This window comes from Triticum dicoccoides, chromosome 5A (genome assembly GCF_002162155.2).
Source record: "Triticum dicoccoides isolate Atlit2015 ecotype Zavitan chromosome 5A, WEW_v2.0, whole genome shotgun sequence".
Classification (NCBI taxonomy): domain Eukaryota; kingdom Viridiplantae; phylum Streptophyta; class Magnoliopsida; order Poales; family Poaceae; genus Triticum; species Triticum dicoccoides.
Genome location: NC_041388.1, coordinates 6,531,771 through 6,543,285, shown reverse-complemented (window position 1 = coordinate 6,543,285; position 11,515 = coordinate 6,531,771). Strand labels below are relative to the sequence as shown.

Here is an 11,515-nt window from a genome sequence, read left to right as displayed (position 1 = left end):
TTTATGCAGTTATTTCTGAATTTTCTAAACTCCTAATGTCTCAGTTGATAGGCCGCGTTTCGGGTTTTATTTTCGTCCCACCTCACCCGGTCTTTTTTGGTACTTGCTCCCACCCCCCGCTCAACCGAGACGGTTTATTTTCGTACTCCCTCCCACCTCCCAGGTAGTTCCGGATTTTTTTTGTCCCACCTCCATTGGTTTTTTTTCGTCGGCTTTTTTTCGTCGGTTTTGTTTCGTCACATCCCACTCCCACACCTTCATCCACCGGTTTTCAGAATCGCAAAGGAAAAAAGTTCTCTCTCCTCCCACCAGCGGCCTCGATCTGGGATCGCCAGGGACGCCGCCGCCGCCGCGGATCCCACGGCGCCACCTCGCCACCACTGGTCGCCATGGCGCGGTGTCACCCCGCCGCCACCTCAGCCAAGCGCCGCGCCGCCCCTCCAAACCCTAGCCCGCCCCCTCCGCCCGCCGACGGATCGCTTCCGCTCCTCCACGCAGCGAGCCGCGGCGACCTCCGCCTCTTCAAGAGTACGTGGGCGATTCCGGGCGGGTTTTGTTTGGATCTGGGAGGCACTGACTCTCCCGTTTGTCGCGTCGCAGGGCTGGTGAGAGATCTGGATCAGGGCAGGGGCCGTCCCAGGGAGGTCGTGGAGGCGGCCAAGGATCAAGGTCTCGTGGCGCTGCACTTCGCTGCCGGGAAGGGAAGGCCACGGGTGTGCAGGTACCTGGTCGAGGAGCCAGGGAGAGGAGAAATTAACGCACGATCCCCTGTAATCACGCATCTCCTGTAATCACGCACAAAACTAACGCACGATCCCCACGCTCCCTTCCCATCGCCACCACGGGAACAGGAGCCGCCGCGCCCCCAGCCTCGTGCCGCCCGCCGCTCGGCCTGCATCTCCTCCCTCGAGAAGCGGCGGCGCGGAACCAGAGTGGTCGGTCTGCGTCAGTGGCGGCAAGGTCCCTCTCCTCCCTCGACCAGCGGCGGCGGACCAGGATGCAGCGGGCGGCCACAGACGCGGCGGTGGATGCAGGCCACGGCAGAGGAGCTGTGCGTGGCGGCCCTTGTGGCGCGGGCGCGATGGTGCCGTGGCAGCTGCGCGGCGGAGGGCGTGTGCGTGAAGGCTGCGCGTTCCTCCGGCTTCCGGCGTGCCGCGGCATGGAAGGCTTGGAGTGCGAGACGGAGGGCAGCCTATGGAGTGCCGTGGGGGTGCAGCTGGCTATGAGGTCAGGAGAGGCGGCTAGGAAGACGGTCGCCTCCATGACACAGACGTCGCTCTCCGCATCACACACTTTGTCCTCTGTCTTCCTCCAGATCTTGTTTTCTTGACATCTACAGTCTAGATCGAAGGAAGATTCGCTTCTTTGCCAATTCTCCATGCCATTCACTCATCTTACATCTTACAATAAAAGCTTACTTTGAACTCCTTATGATCAGGCTGTCAGATGTATTTATAGTAACTCTTATCTAGAAATATGTCTCACGAAAGAAATGCCCTCATTCATAGATATACTTGATAGTCTTGATTCCAGAGCCAAAAAGAGAATGAAGTTCTATGTAATAATGTGGCAAAATCTTTGTTTTGTTCATGTGTTCTATCTGACGTGATTTTTCTTGCTACTAACTTCCTGCTCCTGACATATAAACTGCTGTTTGCAGCACTTGGATATACGTAGTTGTATCAAAATTCCCTTCTTACAACATGGCTTGCTGCTACTAGGAATATTAGATTGGAAGCACCTACATTGGACTAGATTAATTTGATTTCTTTGGTATAGCTTGCTTACTTCATAATTGTGATACTTGTAGTTTGAAAATATTTTGTTTCATCTTTGGTATGTTATTCAGTTTTCAGAAATGATCTCCAAGTGCTTATGATGGTGTTACTGAATGTTGAGTAAGTCCCACCTATGGAACCTCATAAGGCTAAGGCATTTAGACTAGATGCGTGGATTATGTGGTTGCTCACTAGATGTCTTCATTCACTGCAGTTGATGCTGTTGGAAACAATATATGGACACTTGCTTGTTTCTTTGAGTTGACACAAGTCCAATGAGAATTCTACACCGACAAAATGAGAGAGGAATTCAGCCCTAAAGAAAGCATTGACAGTGAAACCGGCATATATTTTATCACTTGGTCCTTCTATCAATGAAGCAATGTCAAGAGGTAACGGATGCAGTGTGGATAATGCAGGTATAAAATTTTCCTCAATATAGTAGTATTTCTTTCTTTCAATTTGGTGTTATGACGGAAGATTGGGAAGCAACCAATTAGTCGTTTCCGTTCTCTTTACATAATTACCTTATATTTTCATTTCAATGCTTTCCCTTACTTATTAACAGAGTTTGCTATGGAGACTCTAAATCAATTGAACACCTACGCTTGCCCCAGAACTCTTGGTAGCTAAGAGCCTCACACATGGATGTCAGTCGGGGCTTCCGTCCCACACCACTCTGTTGGCCACGCCTGCAGCCATCCCAGCATCACCCTCCCGCTGTCGTAAACGATCCGGCATTGCTGCCCACACCCCTGCTTTGCTGCGTACCACTTCTATAGCCTGTACAGTGGGGCGGCAAGCATGCGACTGAAGACGATCAGGTGATAATGTTTTTTCACAAGTATTGGCAATGGACAGTACCAATGTCGTAACTAATTTATTCTATCTGAATAGCAGTTTCTCATTAATTTCAGTAGATATCCTTATTTTGGTTTATGATCCATCAGTAAAGTTTGTCTATTTTCATTTAAGTTTCCACACATCTGTTTCATAGCATCCAAATTCTCTATTAAAGAGAAATACGTATGGAGTTCATGTGCCATTCATACATTCTATTGTATATTTTATTTTTAAGTTATGAATCTGAATGTAACTGCTATATCGGTTCACTACAAAGATGTGATATCCATTCTATAAGATTTGTTCTGGTGAGGCTCATGAGTTATTTTGGAGAATGTTACATATTTAGAAAGAATATTTTCCCTGCTTTTTATGGGGTGGAATTTTTCATAGCATCACAGTTATGTTCGAATCCTTCTGAATTTTACTAATCTCATCAAGATTTTCTTGTTGACAGTGTAATCTTACCAAGATCATGTGCTTTTTTATCTCTGGTTCTTGCAAGACGATTCTTTGCCGTACGTGTCAGGTTAGTGAGTTGAATCGAACGAATCCTCTGGCCACTTAGGTCTTTAAGCCCCGGTTCTTGATTTTGTAGTTTTGTTTATTCTCTTCCAATTTTTGAGCCAAGGTTGGAAGGTTGAGTCGGCAGAAAAATGTATCGGATCCATAACAAATGTTCTTTGCACAACAATTATACATACGAGGAAAAGAGCAAAATGTATTGGTGAATAGTGTTGATTGTGTGTATGGACATGATTTGATTTGGATACTTTTGTTGTATATATCCAATTGTATCATTTATAACTTATGGATATTAATCAAAACGTGTGTTGCACGTGCACGCTTACTAGCATGTTTATTTATTTATTTCCCTCCAGTCGAAATTGCGCCATTGCTGGCCCTTCCCTTCCGATCCGACGGAGCACTTGCTGCCTCGTGTAAACGCCATTTAAATTTGTGCTTGCAGGTGACTGAATCCCGCCGAGTATTATTAGGCGGAGGAAGGGACAGAAACAGGGCACGCCACTCTGCATTTTTGGTCTCGCCGAAATGACTTCAGTATCAGCCAGGGGGCTGTGCATCACTGGGAATTTTCCATTTGGAAGGTCCAATTCCTGACCATGATGCTATATGAACCGCAACCTGGAACAGTGAATCCTGATCGCGAATGTGCCCGCGGCGCAAGAGAGGAGGGGGCATCAGCTTGAGTATAGCCAAGTGGCGGGACAGACAGGCGCGATGGCAATGGCAATGGAATTGGCCAACAAATTGCTACTGGTGCTCCAGAGCTACTCGCTGCCAGTTTGGGCCATGATAATCTCGGGGCTCTTCGTCGCCGTATCACTCTCGCTGTCCATCTACTTGCTCTTCAACCACCATCGGCCTACAAGAACCCAGAGGTCGGTTGCTTGTTATCATCAGTCGGTGTTGAATTTCTTATTTTCTATACAGCAGGGTAAATTGTTGCTGGAGCTGTGTTCGTGTTTGGACTCACCACTGCTGCGTTTCTTCTTTTCCAGGAGCAGAAGTTCCTCGTCGGCGTCGTTCTGATGGTGCCGATATACGCAATCGAGTCGGTAAGGTGGCTATGCCATGTCTTGTTCAAGTGCGCGGTCACAATGTTGTTGGCTGGGAGAGGTCGATCCAGCCGTTAACTCTTGGCGTGGACCAGTAGGTTCAATTTCAGCTTTTATGTAATCTTTGTGTTGATTTCTTTTGAATTGCAAAATCATTTGCTGATACTTTTCTCCCCTTTCAGTCATAAAATGTAAGGTGACCTTTCACATTTAGTCCGATATTTTGTTCATACGTTGATTTTACTTTCGAACCGCCTTTTCTTTTAAGATTATCAAATGATATCTTTAACTATTTTATAAGGTACAGTTCCAAATTTAGTCTGAGATTTTTTTTATCGTACTTTGAGTTTAGTTATGTGTTATAATTGATATAGTTCTTAGCTAATTTGACAAACAATGATGGCTCCAATGCCTATGTCGCTTCTTTGCTACAAAATGTAAAATGTGATTTATCTTTTGCCGATCTTCGTCAAAGTGTTTTTGTTTATACATTGCAGGAACCCATAAGCCAATAGTATTAGGTTTAGATGGCTTTCCAGGGATTGAAGTGGTTGGAGCTGCAGGCCGAACTCAAATTATTTGTTTTTTCAGTACCATTTGTTAATTCAATTGCAAACATTGTGCTAATAGGTAAAGCTTCTGTTATTTACACCTTTTTTTATTTAACAAAATTGAATGTACAATTAGGCGTTTAAGTAAGTTTTCTTTGTGTAGATACACCATCTAGCCTTACTCACGCCCAATTCTTTTTATCATTCACTTCCAACTATATTTTTCACTTTGTGTAGATAAAGACATGTCCCAATCTTCTTGGTCTGCTCACGTATGGTATGCATGAATCTCTAAAAATAATGTGGAATCATCTCATCTTCATGCTACTTCGCCAAGCAAGCTTACATATTTTTTGATCTATAGTTCATTTTTAATACAGGAGGCGATCTGAATTAAAGGAAGAACTCTATGTTGTCTGCTTGAATCAATTGTTCATCTCTACATTAACGAATAGGTATGGAGTTGCTTACTGTTACTTCAAATTATCAAGATTGTCTAATACTTGGTATTTAGTGATTAACATACCACTAAATATAATATCTCAGTTGGTAGTCTCCGTTTCGGGTTTTTTTCGTCCCACCTCCCATGGTTTTTTTTCGTCCGGTTTTTTTTCATCAGTTTTGTTTCGTCACATCCCGCTCCCACACCTTCGTCCACCGGTTTTCAGAATCGCAAAGGAAAAAAACATTCTCTCTCCTCCCACCAGCGGCCTCGATCTGGGATCGCCAGGGATGCCGCTAAATATAATATCTCATGGTATGGAGAAATACAGAAGAATTTGTTCAGACTTCAGAAATGTGTGGTTGAGGAGACAAAAACACACAGCAGACTTCAGAAATGTTTTCAGAATCGCAAAGGAAAAAAACATTCTCTCTCCTCCCACCAGCGGCCTCGATCTGGGATCGCCAGGGACGCCGCTAAATATAATATCTCATGGTATGGAGAAATACAGAAGAATTTGTTCAGACTTCAGAAATGTGTGGTTGAGGAGACAGAAACACACAACAGTCTGCACTACACACTTGACATACATGCAAAGGTGAAAATTTCCCTTTTCTTGGTGCTTCTAATTATGATGTCTCATGGTTAGGATAATAAGTATGTACTTTGTGATGCATTTGTTTTGATACAGTTTGCATTATATATTATAGTTATATTTTGTCAGATGACATTTGTTTTATTATTTCTGATTAGAGCTTGCTGTGTCCATGTATAAATATTTTTGGGAGCGTACTATGACATTTTTGTGCCACGACACATTTGGTTTAAGTTTTGTAGAGCAAATAGGTGTATATATCATGATAATCATTTTCTAAGCATGTTCATGAAAATTACGTTTATGTTGGATCATTCCGAATTTTACTAACCTTGCCGGTAATGCATCTGTGCATGATCTTAATTGTTTGAATATTATCATTCAACATGAATGGGTGGCCTCACAACCAATATATAGTTGTACCCCAGTGGAACAACTTCATGTTTGTACCAATCTGGCATATTGGCCCATCTGTACGTGGGAGGTTTTTTGGTGATATAATCATGCAGGTTAACCATCCATGCAATTGAAGTGACACGTCTAGATTTTTGGGGAAAAGCTGTTGTATATTCCCCGCATCTGCTCTTCATTGTCATAGCTACTTTGCTACCTCCCTGCAATCTGTATGAGTTGTGCGGTCTGAAGCTTTGAGTGAGAACACGCCTGATATGATTTACTTCTTTCTGCCCTGAATTAACAAGATGCTCAGTAACATTGTGTTGAAAAATAATGCATGCGAATGTGGATGTCAGATTGTTTTAAGGATTTGATTATGGTAGTTTTACCTATGACGATAACAAAATACAACACACACACACACACACACACACACACACACACACACACACACACACGAGTACTACTGAATTATGTTTTTCTATAGGTCATCAGATAACTTATGGAGAGATATAGGGAGCATAAGGACTTGCATATGGTGTTCATTGACTTGGAGAAGGCCTATAATAAGATACCGCGGAATGTCATGTGGTGGGCCTTGGAGAAACACAAAGTCCCAGCAAAGTACATTACCCTCATCAAGGACATGTACAATAATGTTGTGACAAGTGTTCGAACAAGTGATGTCGACACCGATGACTTCCCGATTAAGATAGGACTGCATCAGGGGTCAGCTTTGAGCCCTTATCTTTTTGCTTTGGTGATGGATGAGGTCACAAGGGGTATACAAGGAGATATCCCATGGTGTATGCTCTTTGCGGATGATGTGGTGCTAGTTGACGATAGTCGGACGGGGGTAAATAGGAAGTTAGAGTTATGGAGACAAACCTTGGAATCGAAAGGGTTTAGGCTTAGTAGAACTAAAACCGAGTACATGATGTGCGGTTTCAGTACTACTAGCTGTGAGGAGGAGGAGGTTAGCCTTGATGGCCAGGTGGTACCTCGAAAGGACACCTTTCGGTATTTGGGGTCAATGTTGCAGGAGGATGGGGGTATTGATGAAGATGTGAACCATCAAATCAAAGCCGGATGGATGAAGTGGCGCCAAGCTTCCGGCATTCTCTGTGACAAGAGAGTGCCACAAAAGCTAAAAGGCAAGTTCTACAGGACGGCGGTTCGACCCGCAATGTTGTATGGCGCGGAGTGTTGGCCGACTAAAAGGCGACATGTTCAACAGTTAGTTGTGGCGGAGATGCGTATGTTGAGATGGATGTGTGGCCACACGAGGAAGGATCGAGTCCGGAATGATGATATACGAGATAGAGTTGGGGTAGCACCAATTGAGGAGAAGCTTGTCCAACATCGTTTGAGATGGTTTGGGCATATTCAGCGCAGGCCTCCAGAAGCTCCAGTGCATAGCGGACGGCTAAAGCGTGCGGAGAATGTCAAGAGAGGGCGGGGTCGACCGATTTTGACATGGGAGGAGTCCGTTAAGAGAGACCTGAAGGATTGGAGTATCGACAAAGAGCTAGCTATTGACAGGGGTGCGTGGAAGCTTGCTATCCATGTGCCAGAGCCATGAGTTGGTTGCGAGATCTTATGGGTTTCACCTCTAGCCTACCCCAACTTGTTTGGGACTAAAGGCTTTGTTGTTGTTGTTGTTGTATAGGTCATCAGATATGTTTGTCGAGGCTTTGGCTAGCAAATTTGTTAATTTTTGCACATAGTATCCAATTAGGTTTGCTAGATTTATTTTTTCATTCTATTAGTTGCAGGCCTCATATGATAACTTGCTTTCCTTTTGCCCGCAAGATCTTCACTAAGATATATCGAGCAGAGCTCATCACAACATCCTGTGACGTTCTCAACCATGTTATCCTTCACGATAAACATATTTTGAGGGAGACAAGAGAGCATCCAAGCACGACCATGTTGAACTTGATGTCTTGCTGCAGTACAAGTGGCTGTTGTCCCTTGATCCAGGTATGATTTCTGAAGATTATTTCACTAATTAGCTATACCCAGTGACCAGTGTAGATCTGGCACGTCCACTTCTAAATGAACAAGATATTTCAAGGTGATGCATCGTGTCGTGGTCGTTGTCTGTGCTATCCGTCTTCCTCATTTGTGCTAATTTGATTACTCTTTTTTGAAGGCAGTGCATCGTCGGGTTTCTCATAACATGTTGGTAGATTTTATTTATTGTCTTCTTAAGAAATAGATCGACCCAAAACATTGTTCATATTTACAGGTTGATTATTTTCGTAGATTTATAATCCAAATACATGACCCACTACAAGATTACGAGCTTGGAGTCGTCCTTCTTGTTTAGGAGGGCAGATTTGGTACTAAACAATTAATTGGTGTTGATAGACTTGTACTGTGAAAAATAATGGTAATATGAACAGACTGATAGTGGTACACATAGGGTGACAAGGAGTTATTATTTTCATTCCTATATGCAACTTTTCTGGCACTAACCAATAGCATTGTGCTGCCAGAACACCGTATGCTTAGTACTGATTAAATTTTATTATCAGCAAGTCATATGCCTTGGTTTGGTGGTGCACACCGCAAGAGCTCCTTAAATTTGGGGACCCATCAAGCCACAGTTTCATGGTTCTCAAGAACATTTATCTCGAGAAAATTCCAAATATTTTGGTACCAAATTTGTCTTTTCGTCATCCCATTTTTCTGATGTAAGTTGGATGACCTTCATTCAGCTAGAAGTATAAGAACCGCAACAGCTGCTGAAGGGTTTGATTAAGTTAGAAAAAAAACTTCCACAAAATCTTGTCCCAATAAAATTTACCTATAAAGGAATCATTTTAGAAAATAGATACAAGATCCTTATCAGTTTGAGATGTTCAACTCCCAACTTGTCTTCTTTGTTCTGTTCTGTGCAAGTGTATCTTGTTGATTATGTGGATGGTGTACTTGTACATACTAAAATTGCGGGCAAAACAAAGTGATGGATGGTCTACAAGATGATATTAATGAATTAATCTTCAGGGTAAAATAATCTAACCAACATGCATCTGTTTAGTTTGAAATAATATTGCCTTCAAAATGTATGAATGCAGTCTTCGCATCTAATGTTGTAGAATCAAACATTGATGTTGCCTTACTAAGCATGTATGTAAATTCTCTTGGGGAGGAAAAATATTCACTTGCAATTTGCAACATTGTCCTGAAAATACATGAGGTTCACACATATAATCATCTGTTTTATGTGGTTTGTTATTTGTGATCAATGCAAATGCTTAGAATTTTTAAAAGCGTGATCAATGATCTCTATTTATATCAAGATAACTAATGGAAAACTGTCTTCGACAACTTTAAACCTAACTCTCGACACATTCAAACTTATAAAGTATGGTACCATCTCATATGATGAATATTACTTTGGCGCACACCTCGTCCCCCTTATAGCGGCGGTGGATCGACATGAACACTAGGGGAGGGGATCAAGGCGGTGGATCGACATGAACACTAGGGGAGGGGATCAAGGCGGAGAGCGGGGCGGTTGGCGGGGGACTCCTCCTTGGCTGTCTGTACGGAAGTATGGTGTGAAGGACAGAGGGTGTCATGATGACGATGAGGTGGGCGCCATCTGATTTTAAAGGAGTGAGCTTTGGAAGAAATGTCTTGCTATGGCGGAAAACCAAGCGGGAAGGGGAGGGTTCGACGGGAAAAGGGAAGGGTATGTTGTGGGGTGAGTTTTTTTTTTTTTTAGGACCGAGTGCTGGAGACAATATGGTAGATAGTCCGGACACGGACTGTCCAGATGATTGGATTTTGAGGAGCCTGCTGGAAGCTTGTTTTATACCCTACACGTTAGGACGTATTCGGGAAAAGGGAACTTCAACCTTGGAGACGACCTAATCGTTTAGTTGATTCATTTATGTGAATCGTAGCCCGTAGCAATGCATAGGCGTTTTACTAGTATTAGTTAGTCTATCGGTCGGTCGTCTAATAAAGTGGGCAGCTGGCGGGAGAGATTTTGGTAGTCCGGCCGAGGAAGGACTTTTGATTTGGCGACAAGTCAAACAAGGATGCTATCAGTTTTGTGGAGGTGGAACGTCTACTAGCTTAGCTAATAATGAATGTGAATTAGTAGATTAGATTAGAGTGCATGCGGCGGGCATTAATGAGGGTGTTCCCGACGCATGCATGCGTGCGTGCTCTGCTCATTTGGCGTGCGCGAAAACAGAGAGAGATGATGCTAAAAAAAAAGAAGGCCAGGAGACGATCGATTTCTTCCGCGTGGTCTCAAGAACGATGCGTGCAGGAGCGGGACTCGGACGAGATCTCAAGAAAAGAACGCCAGCATGCATGGCAACTACTCCATGGACTGCCATTATATATAAACCAATGGAAAGCCAACAAAAAATGGTTGCAAGTTATTGTGGTACCAAAATCTCCCATCTCTTTGAGTTCTATATGGTATAGTATATTATCCCATGTGTTGACGACAACCATATCATATATAATTTTCAACAATAGATTGTTCTCGTTGTGCAAAAATCATGATTAATTATCACAATAGAAGCAAAAAAGCATTGATGCAGAACATCAAAAAATATGTTGATGCACGCAATAAGGAAGAATGGAGGTCAGTTGCATATGCGTGAATGATCAGTTAGGTGACATTCTCACCAAAACTTTGGGGCACCTTAAGTTTTTGCAGTTCGCTAGGGGATTAGAGTTCAAGCTTCCAAGTAAAGCACATCATGCTTAGTGCTAACGAAATATGTTCACCCCCTTTTGTCATCGCCTAGCGGCCGGTGGTGGTGGTTTGTTGGAGGCATCTTGCCTTTGCCACTGTTGGGGACCTAACCTCATGTTCCGTCCGTCGGTCGAGTCTTGCCTGCTGCCTCATCCACAACACTCCTCTAGGTCAAGCGTGTCGAGTTATCCCGGGGTGGGTTCGACTACTTGCTGAGCCCATCTTTCTTCAATTTATTTTCCGTGTTGGTGCCCCGAGTGGTTGCGTGCATTAATGTAATTCATGGCAGGAGAGAAATCCCGTTGGTCGATACCGGAGGCGGGCAGCACCTGCCGGCTAGAATTGCGGTGGTTGAGAGAGAAGGGGGAATGATAGAGTAGGTAATTGGCTAGATAGAGATGCATGCAATGTTGGTTGTGCGTGCATGCGCGTGTAGGAGACTTGGTTTTGTTTTTCTTCCTTTTAGTCGCGAGGAAAGAAAGCTACTTAGTGTCGTTTGTGTCAATCCGCGAGTGTAGATTTGGTTGGATCGATCGGAACCGCGCGCGAGCGTGCATGCTTGCTGAAACGGACGGGACGGAAAGCTAGCTCCCGTCCCCGG

The 11,515-nt window shown here is 43.8% G+C and overlaps 1 protein-coding gene and 1 long non-coding RNA gene across 2 annotated transcripts; both read left to right on the top strand.

Moving 5' to 3' along the window:
* Positions 1-206: 206 nt before the first annotated feature.
* On the top strand, positions 207-816 carry LOC119296782. The gene is made up of 2 exons (XM_037574853.1): positions 207-528; positions 601-816. Exons 1-2 carry the CDS (start codon positions 390-392, stop codon positions 789-791), a joined length of 330 nt encoding a protein of 109 aa, XP_037430750.1. The 5' UTR covers positions 207-389; the 3' UTR covers positions 792-816.
* A 271-nt stretch (positions 817-1,087) lies between these two features.
* LOC119298755 lies at positions 1,088-9,262 on the top strand. The gene is made up of 11 exons (XR_005145951.1): positions 1,088-1,898; positions 1,993-2,197; positions 2,347-2,602; positions 3,079-3,150; positions 3,592-4,024; positions 4,145-4,295; positions 4,699-4,831; positions 4,990-5,029; positions 5,133-5,207; positions 5,421-5,792; positions 7,998-9,262. It is a non-coding gene; the product is annotated as an uncharacterized LOC119298755 (long non-coding RNA).
* The last annotated feature ends 2,253 nt before the right edge of the window (positions 9,263-11,515 follow it).